At 39.7% G+C, this 27,151-nt stretch overlaps 1 protein-coding gene across 1 annotated transcript; it reads right to left on the bottom strand.

The window, feature by feature from the left end:
* Window positions 1-10,472: 10,472 nt before the first annotated feature.
* AMTN (amelotin) lies at window positions 10,473-26,339 on the bottom strand. Its single transcript, XM_036762438.1, has 9 exons — window positions 26,286-26,339; window positions 22,040-22,096; window positions 20,926-21,009; window positions 18,163-18,228; window positions 16,688-16,777; window positions 16,115-16,117; window positions 15,500-15,535; window positions 13,964-13,990; window positions 10,473-10,991 (listed from the first exon to the last, which is right to left on the bottom strand). The coding sequence occupies exons 1-9, from the start codon at window positions 26,337-26,339 to the stop codon at window positions 10,473-10,475; spliced, it is 936 nt and encodes a 311-aa protein (XP_036618333.1).
* Window positions 26,340-27,151: the final 812 nt, after the last annotated feature.

The raw sequence follows: 27,151 nt of genomic DNA on the forward strand, positions 1-27,151 counted from the left end.
GGCATGCTCTCCCCCTCATCTTTGCCTGATGATCTTCCTGGTTTCCTTTAAGTCCCAACTAAATCCTGCCTTCTACAGTTAGCCCTTCCTGAGGCATCTTACTTAATCTAGAACCTCTCTCTTAGTTAGTTCCTATTCATGCTGTATATAGCCCATTTGTACATATTTGTTTGCTTATCTTTCTAATTAGGGACTGTCTTTTTCCTCTCTTTGTATCCCCACAGTTTAGCATACTCTGACACATATTAGGTGCTTCATAAACATTTATTGATTGACTGATTGAAATGACTGTATGCCAGGGACAAGCTCAGGGCATTTACTATACAGTTCATGTTACATTATCCAGAGAAACCTCTCTGATTCTCCCTGGCTGGCTGTGCACATGCTACTTTGTTCGATAAAGTACTTCATTTCCTCCAATGGGTCCTTATCTTCCATCGAATATTTTATGTTTGCAGAGGCAGCTCTGTTAACTCTGGGTCTCTGTCTGTCTCTGTCTCCATCTCTGTCTCTCTTTCTCTGTGTCTGTCTGTCTGTCTGTCTGTCTGTCTCTCTCTCTCTCTCTCTCTCTCTCTCTCTCTCTCTCTCTGTGTGTCTGTCTCTCTCTCATCAGCAGAGGGCATGAAAGATCCACTCAAACAAATCAAAAATCAAACCATATGTCTGATAGGAAGGGAGGAAAAACTTGAAAAGGAGAAGCCAAATTAGAAAGAAAACAAATAAATTCAAAGTTTCATTAGAATATATAAGAAATTAAATAAGTTACACATTTCAGAAAAATAAATATGAAACCAAACCCCTTTAAATGGCTAACCAAGGCATATACTTGATATTGTGGCAGTGCAGGGTAATAGAAATTTCTGTGGATTTTTGGTGGGAGACTCAGTGGGCAGCTAGGTGATGCAGTAGATAGAGTGCAGACCATGGCATCAGGAAGACTCATCTAAGTTCAAATTGGGTCTAAGACACTATCTATGTGACCCTGGCCAAGTCACTTTACCCTGTTTGCCTCAGTTTCCTCATCTGTAAAATGAACTGGAGAAGCAAATGACAAACCACTGCAGAATCTTTGCCAAGAAAACCCCAAATGAGAAAATCTTTACAACAAGTGTCTCTGATGAAAGCCTCATATCTAAAATATACAGTGAACTGAGTCAAATTTATAGGAATACAAGTCATTCCCCAATTGAGAAATGGTCAAAGGATATGAATAGGCAGTTTTCAGAGGAAGAAATTAAAGATATCTATAGGCATATGAAAAATGCTTGAAATCACTATTCATTAGAGAAATGCAAATCAAAACAACTCTTAGGTACCACATGTCTCCTGTCAGATTGGCTAACATGACAAAACAAGAAAATGATAAATGCTGGAGAGGATGTGGGAAAATTGGAACACTGTTACATTGTTGGTGGAGTTGTGAACTGATCTAGCCATTCTGGAGAGCAATTTGGAACTACACCCAAAGGGCTATAAAAATGTGCATCCCTTTTGACCCAGCAATACCACTCCTAGGGCTATATCCTAAAGAGATCACACAAGTGGGAAAGGGACATGTGTGTACAAAAATATTTATAGCAGCTCTTTTTGTGGGAACAAAGAATTGGAAATCCAGGGGATGCTCATCAATTGGGGAATGGCTGAACAAGTTGTGGTATATGAATGTAATGGAATGCTATTGTTGCTATAAGAAATGGGGAAGATATGAACTTCATAATAACCTGGAAAGACCTACATGATCTGATGCTGAATGAGGGGAGCAGAACCAGGAGAACACTATACACAACCACAGTCATATTGCTTTTGTGATGACCAACTTGGATAGACTTAGTTCTTCTCAGCAATACAAGGTTCAAAGACAGCTCCAAAGGACTCATGATGGAAAGAGCTCTCTATATCCAGAGAAAGAACTGTGGAGTCTGAATGCAGATTGAGGCAAAGTATTTGCTTTCTTTTTGTCCTATTCTTTTTTGGTTTTGTTTCTTCTTTCTCATGATTTATTCCATTGGTCATAATTCTTCTTTACAACTTGACTATGTGTAAATAAGTTTAATGTGAAGGTATATGTAGAACATATATTGGATTCCATACTGTTTTGGGGGAGGGGAGAAAGGAGGGAGGGGAATAAAATTTGGAACTCAAAAACCTGTGGAACTGAGTGTTGTAAGCTAAAAATTAAAAAATCTAATAAAAAAAGAAAATCCCAAATGGGGTCATGAAGGGTCAGACATCATTGAAGTGACTGAGGTGGGATACCATATCCAAATTCTGCCTTGTACTCCTTCTCTCCACTCATACAATGACTATCCTGGTTCAGGCTTTATTTCACCTCTATTCTGGACTACTGAAACACCCACCAAATTAACCTCCCTGTCTCCAACGTGTCCCTTGTCCAATCCAACCACCATACCTCTTACAAAGTGATTTTCCTAAAGTTCAGGTCTGGCCATGTCACTGCCTTACACTCAGTGAATTCCAGAGGCTAATCATGACCTCGGGGATAAAATTGAAATTTCTTGATTTGATATTTGAGGCTCTTCCTCATCTGGCCATATCCCTTCTGGAACAGCTAATCTGGCTTTCTCGCTATTCCTCATCCATGTACTTTATTTCCCATTTGCATGCCTTAGAATCCACTGTCTCTTTACATCTGCTTTTTTGGAATCACTGAATTTCATTCAAGCTTCAGTTTGAACTCTGCCTTCAGCATGAAATCTTTCTTGGGTCTTCTAGTTTCTTATACTTTTCTGCCAAAAGTTACTTTTTGTGATATATTTTGTGTATTTTAAAGTGTTTTGCAGACCTTAAAAGCTCTACAGAAATGCTAGCTTTCATTATGGGGCAGCTAGGTGGTGAAATGGTCAGAGTGCCAGGCCTGGAGCCAGGAATACTCCTCTTCCTGAATTCAAATCTGGCCTCAAACACTTAGTAGCTGTGTGACCTGGGCAAGTTACTTAATCCTGTTTCCTCAGTTTTGTCAACTATAAAATGAGCAGGAGGAGGAAATGTGAAACTACTCCAGTATCTTTGCCAAGAAAATCCAAAATGGGGTCATGAAGAGTTGGGCACAACTGAAAAACAAGCTATTATTATTATTTTTATGTAACTATATATGTGCATGTTTTCTCTCCTATTAGAATTTGACTTCCTTGAGGACTGTTTCCTTGGGAGCCTTTTTTCTCATCAGCCATTTTGGGAAGTGTAGAAGACTATATCCATTTGTCTATGGGAAAATACTGTTGCCTGGTTATTTTACTGTGAGCTATCTTGCTCTGTCTTAAATACTTTCTATTTGATCTATAACTCCTGTATAAATAAAGAGCATTGGGCTGATGGGAGTTTGAGCTTTAATTTACATAACTGATTAGGCCAAACAGCCCATACTCCAGCAGAAAGTATCAAGGGAGTCTAGAGTCAGAGTTCTCAGGGGAACCTTTGTTAGATATTGAGGGGGTGCATGTCTCTACTTGGTAAATGTTATAATATAGCTTACATCTAGGCTGCTACAGGAAAGGAAATTGACCCTATGTCCCCATACAAGCCCTTAAGCTAAACACACTGAATACAAGATTTAATAGAAAATATAATACTTATTAACAGTTAAAGCAACTCTCATCACTCATGGGTCTCTAGCTTCCTCAGGGACCCACACAGTCTCCCAGATTTATATAATTATCTTGCATGGGGATCCTCCCACCAAAAAGGTCTTCAGAGAATCAATCTTTCCTCTCCCCACAACGTGAACCCACCTCTGAAGGGCCTATCCCATCCTTCACATTTATAGAACTAGCTTGTCCCATGCTGAAGATTTATAGATAACCCTTCCTGTTGAACATGCACAGGCATAATTCATACCGGAGCCATTGTGGTTCTGTCACTTGCTGTATCTTGAATCTTACTTCTGCTTCATCTTAGTATTCCTCTGATTGGTAGTCTCTGCAGGTTCCTTTTCTGTGTCCAGGAGGCTTTGTCCCATCAGTCCATCTTTGTCCCAAGAATTCCATTGTGGCACCAATTCTTCCTTTGTTTACTGTCAACTCTGGGGCCCTGTGTTTTCCTGAAAGTTCCTTAGAATGTGCAGGCTTTCCCTGTGAGGAACTGATCTGAGTATGTAGCTCCGTTCCTATCTGTGTTTCTTAGTCCTAGTTCAGTAAGAGGAACCCCAAACCCCTCTTTTCCCTGCCAAATTATTTCTCCAAGCTTCGCTGTGGTGCCTACATTTCCTCAGGAATGTCATAGGGCCAGGGATTGCCTTTGCCCATCATGGAGCTCTCCAAAGAACACAAGATCCCCAGCTTCTCCCTCATGGACCTCTGAAGCTACTCTGGACAGCTCCATGACTGGCAGAGGCAATCTCTGTTGAGGTTACAAAAATAGAATAATGATTACTTTTTGAAGTTTAGGGGGAAGATACTTGGTGGTAGGTAGATCTTTGGGGTGCTTCTTATGTTATACCAAATAGCTGCTGCTTATTTTATCTATCCCTAAGGACCAATAAAAAGAGATTAACCAAAGTATTCTGGGAAACAGAAGGAAGCCATCTGGGTACACATTCACTCCCTACCCTCCACCCCATAGGTACAGATAATCTAGCTGCCTAGAAAGCTGTCTTTTTACCTGCCCTTAGGGAGATTTACAAACTACACCATGTCAGATGATGTCACCACTGCCAATTTTGTGGTGTGTCTGTGTTTGACTTTCTGTCTTCAGAAACCCAGACAAATGTATCAGTTTGAATGTATTGTTTCTTTAGTGACTCAAGGCTCTATGACTGACATTTGGGCTCTGAAAACCAGAAATGATTTATTTTCCTCACTTACAGTAGGTCAATGAAAGCAAATAGCTGAGAGCACACTCATCTTGTACCTACTTGTTTTGGGTTGTTTGGGAGCATTCATGAGCAGGTTTCCCAAGATGCTGTTATCACCAGCTTCAATTAAGGTGGGGAGACACTACTTTGAAAAGTTAAGCAGACTCAAATTACAAGGAGGGGAGCAGACAAGGATCGGAGCAGGGGAGATTATCACAAAGAACCAGGCAAAGCTTGCCAAGGCAAAAAAAAAGTCTGATTCACTAGGTGGGGATAAAAGTGTCTATACTTTATTTTATTTTTTTCCAAAACATCAACATATGGACAGCTGTCAAGGTGAAGTAGGTCTTTGATCACCTTTTATTGAAAAAGTATCTCCCAGAGAGAAGCAGTAAGGAAAAAGGGAAAGGAAGAGTAAAGGGGTATCCCAGGGCCCAGCTGTCATCTGCATTAATTAATTAAAATGTTTTATGGATGACTTTGCTGGCTATACATAGTCACTTCCCAATACCTTCTTCCTCAATAGAATCTTTTCTTATGCCAAAGAAAATGAGTTAATCAATATCCATGAGGCAGTTAGCTGCCTCTGATAGTGTATGCAAAATGCCACACCCATAAGCTACCACCTTCCAGACACCAGAAATGTTTTTCATCATTGGTCTTCTGGATCCAAGATGTGTCATTTCATTGATACTGATTTTTGATGTCAATTTAAAGATGTACCCAGACTCCAGTGTTCAACGGTACCAACTTTCCCTTCGTCTAGCTCTTCTTCCCCCAGTCTTCATTTAATTGTAGCCCTAGGATTATTTTGACTTCCTTTATCTTCTGTGGATTAAGTTTACAATGGATATACAGTGAAAGTTAATGTGTTAATAAGTCTTAACATCCAGGTTTAAACAGATCAAACCCATTTTGATAGAACCAATTCCTGGCACATTTATCTGACAAGTGATTGGGTATATTAAGAAGGTATGACAAAGTGGGATTAGAATTGGAACTCTGAAGGCTGGAATTCTAGATTTAACTAATGAGCTATGTTATCTTGGACAATGTACTGCTCAAGACCTCCAGTGATGGGTGAATCCACTATCGACTGAGAATTAGGCAGCTTGTTCTGCATCAGGACAGTCCTGATTATTAGGAAAGTTTTCTTTAACTCAAGCAATAGGTTACCTTTTCCCCCTTGCCCCGATTTGCTTTCTCCCCTTTTGGCTAAGTAGAACAAATGAAGTCATTTGTTTAAAATTGATTAACATTTAAAATGTTTAACCATAATAACATTGATCTGAACTTAAAAAATGAAATTTAATGAAGATAAATATAACATTTTTGATTTTATGGTTCTGTAACAATGATGATGGTATTGATGATTTGAGATGGGTTGTAATCCATAGACGGGTCTGCAAAGTCTGAGCTCATGACTAACAATGTGGCATGTGTGTACATCTCACTTTTTCCACCATGGACGTTTCCTTGACGTGTTTCTGCATACCCTGGAATACTGGACCTTGTTTTCTGCCCTTCTGCTGCACGATAGCCTTCCCTCACTTAAATCCAGTTCATTTATAAGTCACGGCATCACCTTCCTGTGTCATGGTCCTCTCTGAGAACAAAAGACTAACAACAGACACAACAATAACAACCACAACCCTCCCGAGCCCACTGCTTTCCAACTCTCATGCTGTTTTTGGCTTGTGTCCTTCAATAAACACCTCGGGTCATGTGACCACATCAAGTCTTTTCTGTAACCTTGTGATTCAAACCTGAGCACCCACCAGATGATCGGACAGAGCAGTAGAAGCGACAATAATGAGAAAACAGAAATTTTTGTTAATGCTTGAGGTAGGAAGAAAAGAATCAACCATTTATTACGTGCTTGCTATGTAAGCACTTATTTACAAATATTTCATTTAATAACAAACATTTCTATAGCACCAACTATGAAGGCACCATGCCAAGCACTTTACAAATATTATTTCCTTTGGTCCTCGCAGTACCCTTGGAAGGTGGATGCTATTATCATTTCCACTTTACGGTTGGGGAAATGGAATCAGACAGAGGTTAGGTGTCTTGCACAGGATCACATACGTAGTAAGTGTGTAAGGCTATATTCGAACTTGGGTCTTCCTACCTCAAGACCCAGCACTCTGTCTGCTGTGCCACCAATTACCTCTAGGAGAAAGAACAATGCTCTAGGGGACAGAAAGCCTAGTTTCTAAGCATGGCTTTGCCACTTAATAGTACTGTTCCACTGAGCCTCAATTTCTTAATTTGCAAAATGGGGATTCTGATACCTCATAAGATTGTGATAGAGATTAATTAATGTATATAAAAGTGCTTTCCAAGGTATGAACACTATGGAAATTTGATTATTCTTCATCTGTATCCATGGCCACCCTTGCCATCCCATAACTCCATCAGCTCATTTGAATCTCTTTTCATTTGTTTTACCATATAATTATTGCAACCTCAGTGTGGCATCAGAGGCTGGGCCAGCACTCCCAGAAGTTCACTGCACCATTTGACATGTAGTACATGCTTAATAAATGAATAATTGCTTGCTGACAGGTTGATTGATGTCTCCTTCATATAAGTGGCTATATGGTGAGATCGGGAGGGGAGCCAAAGCTGGGTATGTTTAGGGGATCATAGTTACAATAGTTAGATTATAAGGATTAGTTCCCTATCTATTTATCTGGAATGCTCCTAGATTGCAGTATCAGCCAATGCTTCTATTTACAAATAATCTTGATGCAATCTATAGCTAACATTTACATAGCACTTAAAGATTTGCAAAGTGCATTAGAATTATTAACTCATCTGATCCTCACAACAACCCTGGAAGACAGGTGCTATTATCATTCCCACTTTATGGCCGAGGAAACCGAAGCTAAGGTTTAAATGTCTTGTCCAGTGACTTAATGAGTAAGCATCTGAGGCAGGATTTGAACTCAGATCTTTACTGACTCTAAGGCAACACTGTTCTTTCTAGTGTGCCATCTGGTTGTCTAGCTTACTAGTTTCATCTGGAAAATATGTGACTAAAAATTGCAGCCTATTCTATTTGCATTTGGCCAAGAAATTTGTGGTAATTTGTAAATGTCTGTTGCCATCTGGCACAAGGTAATTTCTGCTTCAGGCTTCTTGCTGCCACTGTGATAAGACAAACACTGTGATGGGAAAGAAGCTATGACTCGATGTTCTTGCTGTCGCTTGGATAAGAAGAGGGCAGTCTCTGTTTCGAGTTTCCAGACATTGTTCCAGGAAGCAAGAAGGTCATGACACCTGCAAAATCAAGGCTGGGAGACAAGCTCCTGCTTGGACCAGTTGTCAGGCATTCGTTTTTTCCCCTTTCTGACATCTACTTCCAGACATGTACACTCTTATCTTCCCTTCCTACTTCCGGTAAAATTCTGTTTTTTTTAATGCTTCTGATGTACTCACATTCTATGTAAGGTTGCTGAAGCTGACACCCTGGGCTCACAGACTTGTGTAAAATCTCTGCATTGTTGATTTCGTGATTGACTGCACTGCCTAATCGATGAAACCTTGAATAATTTTTATCTCACAGAATTCAGACTCTGAATGAAAATCTGGGGTTCTGTGGTCTTGCTTCCAAATAAACCTGTCATCTTCTAACAGGCAGGGCATCTCCTAATCTAGGACTCATCTCTCAATCACAGTTTTAATTCTCGCCATTGAATGAAATAGAGCAGCTAGATGGTGCAGTGGATAGAGTGCTGGGCCTCAAGTCAGGATGAAGAGTCTTAAGAGTTTAAATCTGGCTTAAGACACACTTTCTAGCTGTGTAACCCTGGGCAAGTCACTTAACCCCGTTTGCCTCAGTTTCCTCATCTATAAAATGAGCTGGAGAAGAAATGGCAAACCACTCCAGTATTTCTGCCAAGAAAATCCCCAAATGGGGTTATAGAGAGTTGGACATGACTGAACAACAGCTTGGAATGAAATAAGTAATGCAGCAAGAAGTTTTTGTTTACTCTTTTATAATAAATATTTCTCCTTTGAGGTATATATATATATATATATATGTATATATATTTAAATATATATGTTTACACACACATATATATATTTTTTGGGGGTACTTTCCCCCTTGTCTGAACGAATCTTAGTTTCTCTAGTGTTCTAGAGGCAGCTAAGCAGCCCAGGGGATTGAGCTTTGGACTTGGAGTCAGGAAGTCCCAAGTTCAGATCTGGCCTTAAACACTTATAGCTGTGTCGCCCTGGATAAGTCATTTAACCTCTGTGTACCTCAGTTTCCTTATCTGAAAAATAGGGATAATAACAGGACCTACCTCCTAGAGTTTGTTGTAAGGATAAAATGAGATAGTGTTTGTAAAGTCTTTTACAAATCTTAAAGTACTATAAAATGCTGGTTATTATTTTATCCTAGGCTTCAAACCTACAGGTATTTAGGTTTTTTTAGGTTAAATTCAGCTTTGCAGAGAATATAATTTAGATGTCAAATCTTTGATCACTTTCATTAGCTACCTTACCTTCTTTCAAATATCTCACAACACTAGACTTCAAATGCCACAATTTGCAGCATGTGATTAACTCATCTTCTAAACTTCATGAGGGCAGAGGAGGATGTGGAAGGGACTGACTTGTAAGTCTTTATATTCTTCACAGCATCTTGAGCAGAGTGTCTTCAATGTGCTTTTTTCAATAAATACTTGTTTGCTGAAAAATGAATGAAATTCTTTGGGACAGAAGGGATCCTAGAATGATTCTAAGGAAGTCAAGACAAACACTTGGGACCATGCTGCCCTGTCCACTCATGCCATAGGGCCCTAGATACTCCCTGGCTTAAATAAGCATCTCTATTTCAAAGCAGACTACTAGAACATAATGGAAGAACTTAAGAACTCTTACAACATGTAGGGATCTGAGTAAAGGGAGTTTCTGAATTAGCTCAATTCTCTCTGAAGCTTATGTTGATTATAAGTTAAATTAAGGTAATTTAAACTTTTGAAAAAATTGAGACTGAATTACAAATCCACTACTGAAATGTTTATTGACATACATATCTACCCAATCAGAAGATGGCCCAAAACACAGGGGTGGTGGTGATTTCTCAAAGAAGGTTGTAATCCATTCTGTCATGGTTAACATTCCTTCTTGTCCAGAGGTTTAGCTTTCCTGGGTGCAGTATAGTTTCCCAAGATTTTTTGAGGTGGGGGATGGGAAAGAGTTGTAGCTTCCTAGGCCCATCTTCAGTAGGACTGAATCCACTCCATTATACCAACAATGAAACATGTCCAATTGTATCACCAGACTTGAGTGGCAGGTTAGAGGATTTTAAAAATTAGCCTCTTAATCAGTTCCTGGAAGCAAATAGAACATTATTTTTATGCAGATTAAAGGACAGTTATTTGAAGCCTTTTCAATTGAGGCAAGATGGGGGGGGCAGTGCAGAAGTGGGAAGGGCACGATTTATCAAATGTAGTAACATTTCAACCACATTCTAAACATGTTGAAATTTGTCTAAGTAGAGTTCTATTATAGATACTATGGACTTTCATGAGATCATTGTGTTTCAGTTATTGTTGCACATTACATAGTGATTTTCATTCCCAGACTTAGATGACTATCCACTACAGTAATTCCCACAATGCATTGCAAGCTTGGCACCATCCTACATTGGCAGATGAGTGTCTCCTCTCAGTATTAACATGGTAGGACTGGTGGTAGAGTCAGGATCCTGGGGCGCTATCAGAGGAATCATCAGATTGCCTCCTGTTGGAGTCAGCTCTGAAGTAGAAGGAAGCTCCCTGGTGTGAATGGGATTCACATCTGCCATGGCAGAGAGATCGCCCAAGAACAGCTGTCTCACACTGCCTTCAGCTGTCTTTTTAGGGCCAAGGGGCATTTTATGGGTTTGGAAAAACCCACCGTTTGGTGCTTCAGTGGTGCTCCCCTCAGCTGTTCTTTGAATTCCCACTGGGATGGTAGCTTCAAATGTGTCATCTGGACCACTGGGAGTTGGGAACTGGCCTTCTGGGGTTCCCCAGAAGGCGGGGTTTCCTCCTGTTTGTCCTGCAGGAAGAGCTGCATCCTGGGTATTAGCATTTATCCTTTCTTGGCCAGTTGGGAGCATGGCTCCGGTACCAAGAGGTTGGATGAGAAGTCCTGTGAAGATCTGTGGAGCCATTGGCTAAGAGAAGGAGAGGGAGAGGGAGAGAGTGGGACAGACAGACAGGAATAGAGACAAAAAGTGAGGGAAAGACAGACATACACACACACACACACACACACACAGAGAGAGAGAGAGAGAGAGAGAGAGAGAGAGAGAGAGAGAGAGAGAGAGAGAATCTTGAAAAAAATTTCTGTTTGGTTGTACCAGAAAGCATTAGCATTTTTCTATTCTCAAGGGTTTGGGCTAGGAGGGTCCGCATGGGTAAAGATAAAACAGCACTACTATGGCCATTTTGATCAAATTGTGTCTTGCTTACTTGAGCCCAGGCTAATGCTGATTTCATTGAATTTTCTGTTATTGTTTTATCTCCTTCAGCATAACACAGTGAAAAAAATTCAGAATTCAGAGAGCTGAATTTGGAAGCCATTAGTCTGAATGCTACTACCTGGGTGATGTCGGGTAAACCACACCTTCTTTGGGCCTCAGTTTCTTAATCTGTAAAATGAGGGCATTGTACCAGATGACCTCTAACACCCCTTCCAGCTCTTAATCTACAATCCAGCTGCTAGAACTTTCCCCTACAAGGTTGCCTTCCATTTACTCTGTATGTATCTTATAGGTATCTATTCATTTAGTTCTTACTTCCCCTTTAGAACATAATCTGCATTAGGATAGAGTTGGTTTTTTTCTTCTTGGTGTCCCTAACACTTGGGGCAGCTAGATAGCACAGTAGATAAAGCTCTGGGCCTAGAGTCAGGAAGACCTGAATTCAAATTTGGCCTCTTACACTTACTAAGCTATGTGACCATGGGCAAATCACTTAACCCTGTTTGCCTCAGTTTCCTCATCTGTAAAATGATCTGGAGAAGGAAATGGCAAACCCCTTCCAGTATCTTTGCCGAGAAAACCCCAAATGGGATCACAAAGAATCAAATTCGACTGAAAAGAATGACTGAACATCTGTAATGCAACACAGCGCATGAAACAAAGTAAGTGCTGAATAAATGCCTGTTGATTGGGTAATTGCTGAGCATCTTTTAGGAAAAGGAAATCCATAATTCAACAGCCTCATTTAAATAAAACATTATTTAACTTGATTTTATTAAGCAAGAGGCTAGAAGATCATAAGGTCATAGATTTTGAGCTAGAAGAAACCTCAGAAGCCATCTAATCCAGACCCTTCACTTTACAGCTGAGGAAACTGAGGCCCAAGTAAGTTAAATAACTTGTCCAAGGTCACACGAGCACTAAGTGTTCACGCTACCTCATGGTAGAAAATCATTCAATCGGTTAATGAAATAAGCATTTCTTTAGGCATCTTTAGGCATGTGCCAAGCATTATGCTAAGCACTGGTGATATGAAAAATTAAAAAGTTCATTCTCTCAAGGAGCTTATGTTTACATAATACATATAACTATAGTTGACTCAGAAAAGATTTATTTATAATAAAATTTAGATTAAAAAGCTTAAAATAAACTAATGAGAAAAACATAAATTTAAATGAATTGTGTATCCTTTTTTCTTCTATATTCCTAGGTTGTTTCCTTCTGATGCATTTTTCAACAGCATTGAAATATTTTGCTCGAAACCTTATTCCTGGGGTCATGGCCACATGCATTTTCCTTGATTCCCTCAAAGAGCTCTCTCTTTACCCAGTTCTAATGACCAGAGTTTACACAGTTGTGATGACTCATGTCTACTGCTGTAATCTATAGAAATGGAGGTGTATTATGGATGGATTTCCTTTTGCAAGAAGGAATTTCACACATTTCTTGAGACTTTCTACCCAAACATGGGCCACATTCCTAGGCTTAGTTTTATGGAGGGCAGCAGCCTCAACAGCTGTGTCCTTTGTGACAAATTTAAAATAGAGCAGAAAGTATTGGTAGAAGGCCATTAAAGACATGGCATCATTGCTGGGGAAAATAAATACCCACCGGCATTTGACCTGTGTTGTGTCAGGAGTAGCAAATGATATGAAAGATGATTGTTGATTTTTGATGAATTTGATTATTATAAACAAAAAAATCTGGTAAATTTTAAGTCTAAAACCTCTTTTCCTCTCTTAATTGCATCAAAAAATATCCTTTCCACTTCCCATACATTTGCCAGCAGCTAGGTGGTGCAGTAGTAGAGACTGGGCTTGGAATCAGGAAGACTTATCTTTCTGAGTTCAGATCCAGTCTCAGATACTTACTAATTGTATGACCCCAGGCAAGTCACTTAACCCTGTTTGCCTCAGTTCCTCATCTATGAAATAATCTGGAGGAGTAAATGGAAAACCACTCCAGCATCTTTGCCAAGAAAAGCTCAAATGGGTCATGAAGAGTTGGACATGACTGAAAAGAATTCAACAATAAAAACATTTGTCTCAAGCCATCATTGAGCTACAATGCTTGGCACATAGTATGTACTTAGTAAACATTTGCCAGTTTGACTCTTCACTTTATTTGGCTTAATTGGACACCAACTAAACTGGGGTGGGTGAATATTTCTTGTAAGCTAATTTTTGCCCATTGGAGTATCAATAAGTCTGAACAGGTGTTCCATTGGCCCAGTCAATGGGTGATAGATCACCAATCTCAAAGGAATGAGAGAACAGTTATAACCATGGAGGCTGGTTTTTTTTCCTCATGAAGATCTGTGCCAATAGAGTTAATTTCTCTACCAATGAATGCATCTTTTGCTATCAAGGCTGTGCAACAGTTGTTTGGTTTTTCTGTTGGAGTTTTCACTGTGCATTGATAATTTTTAGGTGCAACTCAAGCAATGTGAGGCTTCATTAAGCTTGTGTAACTACTACCAGAGCAGGATGAGAACATCCAAATTCAGAGAAAGGATAATTTAATGGGCCTACTGAGTTTTTAATGTTATTTGTGGCTTGTGTTGACATTTAGAGTCTATTACTTTAAATGTGAGACTTTAGACACAAAAGGACCCAATATAACATTTTTAAAGAAATAAAGAGAATTTGAAAGACTTTTTTTACCAATTCTTCTGAGCTTAGTAAGGTGCCCTAAAAACAAAACAATAAAAGCAAGTCATTAGGCATGTTTCAATGCAGGTGAGACAAAATACCTATGGTCTAACTTAAGGCTATTTTCAGACTTTTACAAAGAGAGATTTTCTATTCTCAAAATCTGTTCAACTTTTCTTGTTCCTGACATACAGCTTATTGTGACTCCATTCAAAGGGCCCAGGAATACATCTGGGACTAATTCAGAAATCCAGGACCAGAAGAGCAGGAGGTGTTATGTGGATTAGAATTTCAAGTCTCATTTTACTTTGCAAATTATAACTTGACCCTGATATCTTATTTCCTACCTTGTTGAATTCTAGTATTAAGAATAAGAATTATCATTCCAAAAGGATTCTTGACTGTTTGCATGTTGTAGATCATTAAGAGAAACAGAGTTTAATATGTACATTTCTGGGTAAATGTACTTTAAAGAGAATAAGTTCAAGGCTGGGGGAGGGGAAGCATGCCACCAAACTATTGAGCATTATAAAAATCCCATTAGAGTATTTGATTAAAGGGTTGGGGGTGCCTCATCAAATAGTACAGAAGCCTTTATTTGGTTAATCAGGGCAAAAGTGATGGCTTTTAAAAACATTCACAGTATAGTCACGTATACTTTATTTCATCTTTCAAGAAGTCACAATTTCGCTCAGCAGGTACTTCCTACATTGACCCGGACTGCTAACCCTTCTTGCCTTATTTGATGGTCTTCATGTGTTGCTATGGCCCAAAATACTTGTCAGTTGGTGGACATCCTCTGATGATGAACTTGGTGAGGTTGGTCCTCAATCTAGAGCTAGTATAAATAGCTCACATTTGGACAGCGCCTTAAGGTCTGAAATCTGCTGTGTCTCATTTCTCCAACCTTGGGAGGTACTTGCTATCATTATCTCCACTTAACAGGTAAAGACATTAAAGGGCAAAGAGGTTAAGTGACTTGTTCAGGGTCACACAGATAAGAAGTGTCTGAGGCAAGATTCAAACTCAGGTCTTCCTGACTCCAAGCCTAACACTTTATGCACTATGACTCCTATGTACTTCAAGCCACCACTATAGCTGCCCAACTGTATTGATACATAGTTGGTCTCCAGTCCCCTAATCAAAGACCTCCTAACCTTTGCTCTCTCTCCCATAGAGGCTGTGACTGTGCTGGTCTGAGGCATCAGAATGAGAACTCATTGAAGTGCCCATGCCCATGTTCTGAGGACTAGCAGCACCAAGTGTCAGGGGTTCAGCTGGGGAAGGTGAGTCACCATCTGATATGATTTTGGAGCCATAGCAACCCATAAAGAGTTCTCTTCCACTAAGGGATTGCACTGAGATTTGGGGAAAGAAATTGCTTATATTATGATAATGGTAGGTTGAGTAACGCCCAAAATAAAAATCATGAATCTATGTTATTTAACTAAGTAAATAAGAACAAGAATACCCAGGCAAATAATGACTGCTCCCTCCCTTAAAGGCAGCTGAATTTTGAAGTATACACTTGAGTAATGATCATCTTACCTGGGTTCCAACTTGTGCTACAATGACGGGGAACATCTAAAAAGAAAATGAATAATGCAATAAAATCAGGATTACTTTTATTTTAAAAAGTAAGCTTAAAATGAGGATTTTAACTTAAAATTTACATTACAATTTGCCTTTATTGATTTCTCCAGAGCTGACACATAGAAGGCATTTAATATACTTGTTGACTTACTGACTTGGAGCCCAGATTCTCCCCTGCTTCCTTTCTCCCTACTCATGTCTGCCACTACTCATGCCTGAGAGTCTTGGAGTGGCTGCTTTTCCCATGAATATTTCAAATGATGAGCTCTAGAGGAGAGGGGTGAAGAATGATGTTGGGCAGGCAGAGGATCCTTAGTGAGGGGCATCATCCATACACGTGCAGCTAATGTAGTGATGTTATCCTAGAAACCTAGTTTGCTCATGTACTCCCCCTGGTGGCCAGACAAATATTCGAAAGGCTTTTGTTTAGTCTTTTTTTTTTTTTTCAATGGTGTGTGACTCTTTGAGACCCCATTTGGAATTTTCTTGGCGAAGATGGTGGAGTGGTTTGCCATTTCCATCTCCAGCTCATTTTACAAATAAGGAACTGAGGCAAAAGGGTTAAACGACTTGCTCAAGGTCACACAGCTAGTTGGCATCTGAGGCTGGATTTGAACTCAGGAAGATGAGTCTTCCTGACTCCAGGCCTGACGCTGTATCCACTGCAGTGCCACCTAGCTGTTATTTGAGAGGTAGCCATGTAGTGAAGAGATTACAGTTGTTTTTTGCTTGGGTTTGTACACAGGACAGTATTAGGAGTAATGGGTGGAAGCTATGACTAGTGATTTATTGATCTATTGAAAAAGTTCCAGACAAGCAGAACAATCTCCTAGAGGTATGGTCTGCCTTCGGAATTTTCCTCGTTACTTGAGGTTCATAAGTAAACACTGTATAATCTCTTGTAAGGCATGCTGGAGAGAGGGTTTTTATTCAGGAATGAGAAGGACCTCTGGGGTCTCCTTTAGCTCTGAGATTCCCTGGTTCTGAGACAGTTCCAATAGATAGGAAACATTTTTGTTCCCAGAGATTCATAGGTAAATTTTTAAAGAATCCTGAAAAAATGTTGTATTGAGAGAGAGCTCTGGGTAAAACTTCCACTCACTCATCTAAAAATGAATTATTGGAGAAAAACATAGGACTTACTTGTGGAGATACCTGCTGTGCAGTATTTGTATCCATCAGGGTCATTGGGAGTATCTGGATGCTAGGTACTAGTCCTGTAGCTGGATTTATCTGTAGGATAATAAATTCAATTTAATAAATGCCCATTTGGAAAATACATACTTTTCATGTAGAACTTGTTTAATGTGAGAATTAGGTATAGAATGGGAAATGAAAAAGACCCATTTAATCATTTGGTGAAATCAATGAAAACCAAGGCTCTCTTCTATATCAAATTTAGCTTTGTAACCTAGATAATTGACTTTTTATTTTTTTCTTTGTAAGGTAACATCAATAGCTTCTGGTATTTGCCTTCTCTCCTCCCTCCCTCCCTTCTTTCCTTCCTTGCTTCTTTCCTTCTTTCCTTCCTTCTTTCCTCTCTCTCTCTCTCTCTCTCTCTCTCTCTCTCTCTCTCTCTCTCTTTCTCTCTTTTCTTTCCCTATCTTATCCAGACTGAAACTGCAGTTCTGTTATAGGCCAATCCCATGGCACAAAATCTTTGACCTGCTCCATTTCAAACCTTGGCTTTTTCAGCTCTTCTTAGGCAGTAGAGAACCTTGATATCATCCTCAACCCTCCAACTTTGTGAGGACAATGGATCTGCTTTAGTTCCCTTGCAGCTCAGAACTCTGAAGTTCAAGTGATTCATCAGCCTGAGCCTCCCCAGTAGCAGAGACTATAGTCATGAACTGCCATGCTTGGCATCTAGTTCCTTTTTGATAAAAAAACCTCTCTAGGCATAAATATTCTTAGAAAAATTCTGTAGGAGAGAGTAAGATGTTGAACCTCCCAGCCCAGTCCCTTAGTATGAGTTACTTGTGCCTGTCCAGAGGGCAGAAAATGAATGACTGATCCTAACTGGAAAAGGAACTGTAATGTCAATGATGTCAGAGTGAATGATGGAGGTTGACTTTAAGGTACTGTACCATTGGTCATTGTTGTTTTGTTAGAGCAGTAATTATCAGGGCAGTGGCTATGATGGTGGCAGAAGTACTGGTAGTTATTATATATATATCTATATATCTATATCTATCTATATATCTATATCTATATATATCTATATCTATATATATATATATATATATATATATCAGGCCTGAACAACATCTGGCCCACCAAAGGATTTTGGATGGCCTGTGAAAAATACATTTTTTGTGAACCTCCCAACATCCTTTGGCAGGCTGTATGTTTGCACGGGCTTGATATGTATGTATGCATATCTGGGGGTCTGTAGTAGAAGGGGCAACATGGGGACAGAGAGGAGGAATTGTCTAGAGAACAAATTTAATTCTTTCAAGAGATTTTCTATGAGAAAGTCCTTTATGTTACATATTTATTTGAAACCTTGGATAGTCTTTCCCTTTGAATTTCAACTGTTCTTCCACCTTAATGTTCTTAAAAAACTAATAATAGATTCAAGAATAGATACAATAAAATCAATATAAAAGGTCACTTACCAGTTGCATGTCTGTCCCCAGTGAGAACATCTGTGTTAGTGGTATTTGGCCCAAAGGAGGGAAGAGCTGAAAAACACAGAAAATGGTATATGAAAGAAAAGAACAACTAGTTTCATCATACCTTCAACTATGTGTCATTTCAAACAACCTATGTGTTGTATAATTGGACTAAAAAGATGAATTTAGTCATCAGGATTATCTAATAGTAATATTTCCCAAAGGTATTGTATTAAAGGAAGGAAAGGAAGGGGAGAGGGGGAGAGAGAGAGAGAGAGAGAAAGAGAGAGAGAGAGAGAGAGAGAGAGAGAGAGAGAGAGAGAGAGAAAGAGAGAGAGAGAATAGCCTCAAAGAGTTCATGTAGCTTCTGAAGATGATAGTATCATAGATTTAGATCTGAAGGTGACACCAGAAGCCCCTCACTTGAAGGGGAGTAAATTCAGACAAAGACTGGTTAAAAGACTTAACCAAATATCCAAAGTGGTATTTTAACTCAGTTCTTTTTGAATCCAAGTCCAATGTCCTCTCATCCACACAATGTTGCATTTCCCACTTAATATTCTTCCAGCAAACAGCATATGTAGTGGGGAGAAAACCAAGTAATAAACCAATCAATGTGTTATTAAGAGCCTCCTATGTACCTAGGTCCTGGGAATACAAGTACAAAGACTGAAGCAGTACTTATTCCTATAAGGATTTTACATTCTCATGGAGAAGATAACAAAGGTATGTGTATGTATACATATACATGTATGTACACAAGTATGTGTGTTCAGTGTTTAATCATAAACATATAGCGTATGTTCTGGGGCCACTCTCTCAACTCACAAAGACACAAGTTGGACGCTCAGAAAGCGGCCAGCCCAACCCCTCAAGGTTCTAGGGTTAGCCTTGTGAGGTTGAGGGTATTTCTCTAATTCTATTGTTGTTGTCTTTTGTTCTCAAAGAGGACCAGTGACACCAGGAGAGTGATGTCTTGACTTGCAAATGAATTGGATTTAAGTGAGGCAGGGCTGTGCAAAGTCACCAGCCTCACTCTCTCCTCCAGGGTCATCTGAGTCCAGCGGCAAGACACAGATCAGAACAACTGGAAATGCCCTCAGATTGGTCTTTCCCAGGTCTCAGTTTGTCTTAGGCAACACCCATTCATTGATCCAAGGCTAGGTAAGAAATGAGGCAAAAGAAGGCCTAGTTTGTCTACTCAAAAAATCAAGAAAAGCTTCGTGCAAAAGATGGTAATTCAGCTGTGCCTTAAAGGAAGGCAGAGACTAGAGGTTAAGGTAAGGAGAGGATGTGTTCAGGCAAAGGCCTGGAAAGAGAGGTGGAAAATCCTGTGTTAGAACTGGAGAGAAGGCCAGGTTGGCTGGATTGAAGAAGTGAGAGCAGAGGTAATAAGGCAGGAAAAGATAGGTTTGGGCTGAGTGTATAACTAAAAGCTAGCAGAGTTTATATTTTGTCCTAGAGGCCTGAAAGCCACTTGGATTGATCGAGTAGGGGAGTCACATCAAGAAAGCTGCTTAAGAAAACTTTGGCAGTAGTCTGCCCCTTGGACACAATATCTCTATTGGACAGATCACTCAGCAGTGTTTTCTTTGCAGTGCAACTCTCTATTGCCGGGACTACATCATTCTCGAGTCCATAGTAGGCTCTTTTCTTTGCTGCCAGAAGTCCTGCTCCTTGAAGCTAGCCTTGGATGCTGCCTATCATTGACCATATGTCTGGAGAGTGTGTTTCTCTGTTCCCCACACAATTTTGTGATCCTTACACAATGTCATGGCATATAAAGGATGGGCAGGAGAAAAAAAATCCCTCTTCCCTCTCAAGAAATGAAGGACAATTGTCTTTCATGGGCTATGTTCTGCCATGACTGTTGGTTCCTACATTGACTGAAGAGCATAGCAAGCTAGTTTTTTAAACAGGGGATAAGGGACAAGGGCAATCTGCTGTCAATCCGTGGCGAGCTGCCCCTTCAGCTCCATCCGGGAGATTTCACAGGGGGATAAGGAAGAGCAACAGAGTGTTCACGCCTTATTAACACATTCACGCCTCACCTTCCATATTTCCCATTCCTTTACTTCTTGTGGTTACTCTGTCTTACATTTAAAATTTATCATCTCATTTTCTGTGATTACATCATTAACTGGGGGAAATTGGTTTTTCTGGTATGAGCTCTCACCTTTATACTTACATGTGCATGCATAAGGAGCGTATAAGTTACCTGGGACAGAAACTGTTCAGTTTTCTTTTTGTTTCTCTCTAGTGCAGTGCCTGGCATGAAGTTGGACTGAATTGAATTGGTCACATATATCTCATTCCTGACCTTTAGTCCACCCCCCCTCTGCCAGGAAGAGGGTGTGCTTGGCTATCAGTCTTGCTCTTTCTCCACTTCTATCCAGCCCATGCATGAGACCTGGTTTAAACCATCTCTAGTTTTAAGCAATTTTGTTTTCTCCTTTGCAAAGTTATCTTGCTATTGTTGTTGAATCTTTTTAGTCATATCTCACTCTTCATGACCCCATTTGGAGTTTTCTTGGCACGGATTCTACAGTGGTTTGCCATTTCCTGCTCTAGTTCATTTTACAGATGAGGAAACTGAGGCAAATAGGGTTCAGTGACTTGCCCAGGATCACACAGCTAGTAAATGTCCGAAGCCAGATTTGAACTCAGGAAGATGAGTCTTCCTGACTTCAGGCCTGGTGCTCTATCCACTGGGTCACCTAGGTATGTTCATAAAGGCTGTTATAGACTATTGTATAGATTATTTACCTGGTTTGGCTGTTGTGGGGTGACTAATGTTGGCTGATCCAGAACCAGGTTTGCAGGAGGAAGTCCCATGCCCGGAAGAAACTGCTGCCACAGTAAAACACGTTGGATGAATCAGCTGAACATATTTCAGATTTTGTCTCTGCTTATATTCAGGGGGAAATAGGGCTTTACTACATGAACAACGTGTGTGCCTAGGGGATGGACAACGTGTGATGGAGCAGCCTTTTAGAATAGGGCATCGTGTTTACACAGAAGGACAGAGAAAGACTCAGATGAGTGGAAGATGGGAACAGAGAAACTTAACCTTGGGAGCCGCTGGCTTTCTCTATCTTCATGTTGTCTGGATCTCTCCTCTGCGTATACACAATTCTCTCTCAGTGTTCTTTGTTGTGTAGGTGCAGGCTTTACTTAGAACCTTTAGGTTCTCACTGCCTTCTATAAGAATCGTACTAAGTGAGGCTGTATCAACTACCACAACAATGTGCGTTTATTAAGCCCTTACTATGTGCCAGGCACAGTGGACTGAAATCAATGTTAGGGTCAAACCAATAAGAAGGTTTCTGATTTTGTGATTGGTCTTTTCTGTTACTGCTACCTTAGGCTTGGAGGTGAGGGAAAGTTTCCTTTTCTAACCAAAACTGTGCTACTTGTACTGAGTGCGAAAATTTCTAGCCAGAGCTCTGACGGGTCTCTAGAAGAATCAAAGATCTTATTGTGTTGACATGTATAAGAAAGTTGTGAGGGAAAGGACAGGATCTTCTCAGTGGTCAAAGGGGAGCCTAAATGTCTACACAGACTTTTGGGGTGAAATGAGTCAATCTAGTCTATTTACCAAAAAGAGACATTAAGACAAATTTAGTCTCCCTGTTTAAGTACAGGCGCACCAAATTTTCACTGGTCCATTTTAATACTGTCCTTTATCTCTTTGGCTTTTAGAAATGGCTCTGTTTGTGGGTGTGGGACAATCATTCACAATTCATGGTGTTTTGAAGTCCTGTAAAATTCAATTTCTTCTGGGAAGCAAAGGTCACAAGTTAACTAACTTTCTAGGCTTAAATGAAAGCTGATGTTGCATAACCAACATCCCCTGCCCAAGCCTGCTTTTGGACAATACCTGTGCTTGTTGTTGACCAAGGCCTTGTACTGGATACATCCTCATCAGCTGTAGTATCTGGAAGAAGGAAAAGTTGCTGAGATTTATATCATGTTTTTGTTCTAAGACCTCAACACACTTTCCCATATATCTTAATTTCTTTCACAATCTTCTTGTGAGATGTGGGAAAAGAAGATATTCATATATTGAACTTTATAGTATGAAAAATTGTTATGTGGAATGTAATGAGTAAATGAGAGGTGGGATCAGGATGCCTGACTCTCAGGCCCCTGATACATTTGTTAGACCATCTACATACATACACTAAGGCAAGTATTTTTATTGAACCAGTGTGTTCACATGTATTATATATTATATTACTAAGCACATCGTCTTGAACATTATATATTCAATAAACTCAAGAAGCTTCCTTTTACCTCCAGGGTCAAATATGAAGTCCTCTGTTTAGGGTTCAAAGCTTGCTGTAATCTATCTCTTTCCACCTTTCTAGTCTTCTTACATCTTATTTTTCAGTTGTTCAGTTCTTTCAGACTCTCTGTGACCTTATTTTGGGGTTTTCTTGGCAAAGATACTAAAATAGTTTGCCATTTTTTTCTCCAGCTTATGTTTTACAGGTGAGGAAATGGAGATGAACAGGGTTAAGTGATTTGCCCAGGGTCACACCGTTAGCATCTGAGGCTAGATTTGAACTCAGGCCTTGCTGACTTTAGGACCGGTGCTTTATCTACTATGCCACTATGTTCCCTGTTCATTTGGTATAGCTTCCTAGGTAAAACAGACACCTTATAGAATATGGCAAAACAGATAAAAAAAGATCCTAGACAGAAATTTGGCTTGTATTAAGGATGGGAAAATATTCTTTTATCTCTCTGATCTTATAGCAGAAAGAAGCCTACTGTCAAATTTTATCTTAGCAGCTAGGTGACCCTGTGGGTAAAGATGATCCAAATCTTGTCTTAGACACCAGCTGTGTGACCTTGGGCAAACCACTTAACCTTTGTCTGACTCAGTTTCCTTATCGGCAAAATGGGGATAATAATAGTATCTACCTCCCAGGGTTGTTGTGAGAATCAAATGAGATAATATTTATAAAGTGCTTTGTCAACCTTAAAGCGCTGCATAAATGGTAGCTATTGTTGTTGGGAGGATCAAATGAGGTATTTGTAACGTGTTTTGCTAACCTTTAATTGCTGCATAAATGCTTTTGTGGTTCTTCAGTCATTTTCCAGTTGTGTCTGACTCCTCATGACCCCATTTGGGGTTTTCTTGGCAAAGATACTGGGGTGCTTTGCCATTTCCTTCTCCAGTGCATTTTTACAGATGAGGAAACTGAGGCAAACAAGGTTAAGTGACTTGTCCAAGGTCACACAGCTATTAAGTATCTGAGGTCACATTTGAACTCAGGTCTTCTTGACTCCAGGCCGAGCGCTCTATCCACTGCAGCACACCCAGCTGCCTTACGCAAATGCTAGCCATTACTATTAATGAAATAAAACCCAACTACAGCCTGAGTCACTTTCCTCATTAGTAAAATGAAGGAATTATTTGGGTTAGATCATGTCTAAGGTTTCTTCTCACTCTGATATTCTATAGCACAGCTATAGGTGCTTGTTAGAGTTTACCCGCCCCGAGTTTATTTTCATTTATCATGTTTCCCTCTAGCTGCCTTCCAGATAGAATGAGTCACAGAATCCTAGAGTTTGAGTGCTTGAGGTGACCTCAATGTCTATTTACTCCAGCCCCACTGGTAAGATCCTTCAGAAGGGCTCATCCAGCCTCTGCCTGAAGGCCTCTGAAGACTGAGAACTCTCCACCTTTTGAGGCAATCCATTCCACTTGGGGACAGCTTTAATTATTAGGAAACTTTTCCTGATATAATTTTTAAATTAGTCTCTTTGTAGCTTCCTTATAATCCTGCTCCCTGAGGCCAAACAGAACAAATCTACTCTTTCCTCCCCATATGAGTTCTTAAAGCACATGTAGATAACTATCATGTTTCCACCCCACCTCCAAATTCCATCTTCTCTTCTCCACACTAAACATACCCAGTGACTTCAACCCATTGTCATATGCCACAAGCTCAATGGTCATCACCATTATGGTTGCCTTCCTCTGAATGATCTGATTTTCAATATCCTTCCAAAACTTAGTGCTGCAATCTCTATGTGGTAGGAGCAGTGTTCTAACTCCTTTCTCCGTGCATGTTAGGTTACTTTTCCCTTAAAAATGTATTGAAGCCATCGTCCAGACTTAGTGGTCTTCTAGCACATCATATAAAATGTCCATGATGAGCTCCAGGTTCTCTCTAATGTTAAGTAGACCATGATGGGGAACTCAGGCAAGGATGCGTCATTCAGCTGTATCAGCTGTATCAACTCAATGCATATTCTTCCTGAAGAGCTTTCACCTGCTCTGACTTAATAAATCTCATTTTATTCCAAAGTCTAACCCAAATTACCAGGGGACCCTTAGGCCCAGCTCAGAAAAGACTGCTTTGATTATATCCAGAAAATTTTGGTATGTTGTCTTATTCATGTCATTTTCTTTAATGAAATTGCTGATATTTGTATTATTGATTCTTTGAATCACCAACTCTTTAGGATTAAATTATTTAGTCTACATTCTTCAGAGCAACCATATTTATCCATACTTCCTGTATTTTATGCATGTGAAGGTGAATTTTTTTTCTTTTGCAAAGCATTTTTCCTTACTGAATTTCACCTTATTAGATTCAACCCAATGATCTTTCCTGCCAAGATCCTTTTGCATCCTCTTTTTGTCTACAGTGTTTGCTCACCCTCCTAGGTCAGTTTTGAACAGGGCCATGGCACCATAGATTTAGACCTGGAAAGGACCTTAGAAGTACCCTGGTGTCCTCTCTTATAGATTGTGACCTCTCTCAGAGCAGGAACTATGCCTTCTTTGTCTATTTATTTTCCTTAGGACCCAGCATAGTGCATAACTCCTACAGGAATATGTATTTTATATAATTGGTATCTAATAAATATTTATTCAATGGAGGAATGATCTCACTGGGGTTCCCATTGCCCCCAAATATTTGTCCTACCAATCTGCCCAATGCCTGAAATTTTGCCATAAAAGTTCCATGCCTTTTTTTCAATGATATAGTGTCTCTTACTAAAATGCAATCCCATCTGGAAGAATGATATAGTGGCCTGTTATCTAGCATTAGCATTAGTTCATGGATTAGTTTATCATCAGTCATACTAGAAAGCAAAAACATGAATCTAAGAAAATTGGACAAAGGACCAATAACTTTTGATGGAGAGGGGAGAAAATGGGTAGATGAATTTTGTTTCTAGAAGAGGTCTAGCTGTAGTAGTGGAGGGAGGGAATGGTGGGGAAGATAGTCAAGGGGTTGTATGAGGATACTATCATGACTCTACTAACCTATAATTAAAAATTTTGCCACCCAGCTTGAATACCATAAGGTGGTCTCTCAAGTAGACTTCATAAGTCATGATGTGAAAATAATTCAATTAAGACAAATTCAATGGAGCAGGAGGGTAAATTAGTTACTACTATAGTTCATGTAATTGGTGAAGGAGTAAATATGTCTACTGGACCCTGGTGTGGCAGGAAACAAAGGTTGCCAAAAGGTGCAGGCCATTTTCCAGGCACAATGGTGACCAAGGAACAGGCTCACTTACTTTCCTTCAAAAGGGTAGTAGCTATCCTTACACATTGTTTAAACTTTGCTTCCCCTAGGTCACCATGAGATAGTGCCCAGCAACATGCCTTAGGAGTTACCAAACCAAGAGCAATGGTGGCCTTTGCAAAAGAGCAATGGCTTTAGGCCTGGTTCCTGCGCAGCCATCTTTTTTCCAGGTGATCTCATGCAACTTGTTTTGAATTCCTTTGGGTTTCATTTTTCTGTCACAGAGATCCACCGCCCCCCAAATAATATGATTGAGCCTGTACAATGTTCCTGAGTCATAGAATTTCATGTCTTAAGGATACAAAGGTCCATCCATGCATATAACAACTCAACAACTCTCAGTACAAGATTCATCTCCCAAGGTGACATTGACACATCAATATCAATGGAAGTAAGCCCATATTTCAATAACTATTCATCAATTATCTACCATTTACGCCAGTGTTTTCTACAGGCAAATCAGATACATTTTTCAGGACCTTTATTCCACTATTCCTCTTATATATTTTTTCCAAGCTAGATCAGTTAAAAATAAGAATTAGAAGAAAAACAAGCCACTGTACTTACCGGCAATGATTGAATTGTCCCTAGGAGGCAAAAAAGAAGAGCTGGTGTTTTCATGTTTCAAATTGGTACCTAAAAATGAAATTAAATTGTTACCATTTATCCTTTACTCTTTTGCCATTTCAAAAATAATATGCCATTAAAAAAACTTCTTTTTTTGCTATGAGAAAAATCTCTTTACCTCTATGTTCTTTAGCAAGACTGCACAGAAGTGATGGGCTGAGGCCTATTGATTTCCTTAGTTTTCTCTCTTTTTGCCCTTTGAGTTGTCACTGGTTGTGGAAGGAATTTAAATACAAATTCAAGAGACTGATTACCAAAAGACCAATGAGGACCCAGCAGTCTATGTGAAATCATTTGGTTTTACCCATTCCCCAACATTTCATTAGGTGGGCTATTAGGTGCAGACAGCATGATGTCACCTGGTGTCTGCAAGGTGGAAAAGAGAATGTTTTATGATAGTTTGCCTAATTAAGTCAAGAAAAGAAAAAAAGACTATGATCTAAGTGTGGCAGTGTGTGGGGTTGGAGGTAGTTAGCTTGACAGGAAAACTAGTTATTCCTTAGTTGGCCTCATTTTTTGGGGGAACTACTCTTCTCCAACTCCTTCCTTTGGCCAGTCCTAGGAAGCACATGACAGTCACCTTAGTTAACATCTCTATTCAGGGAGAAATGGTACAGTGATTTTGACAAGAGAGAAGGAGGGAGAGAATAAAGTTTCTTGAGACACCTACCTGCCTTAGAAGGAAGCATGTCCTTTACTTGCTCTCTTGCTTTATTTCCACCTCTTAAATCTGTTAACTTGTGACTCTTGCTTTTGTCAAGGTAAAAGCCTGGATTCAACTTTTGCTATACTTTGGGAAATTTGTT

Source organism: Trichosurus vulpecula, chromosome 6, assembly GCF_011100635.1.
Source record: "Trichosurus vulpecula isolate mTriVul1 chromosome 6, mTriVul1.pri, whole genome shotgun sequence".
Classification (NCBI taxonomy): domain Eukaryota; kingdom Metazoa; phylum Chordata; class Mammalia; order Diprotodontia; family Phalangeridae; genus Trichosurus; species Trichosurus vulpecula.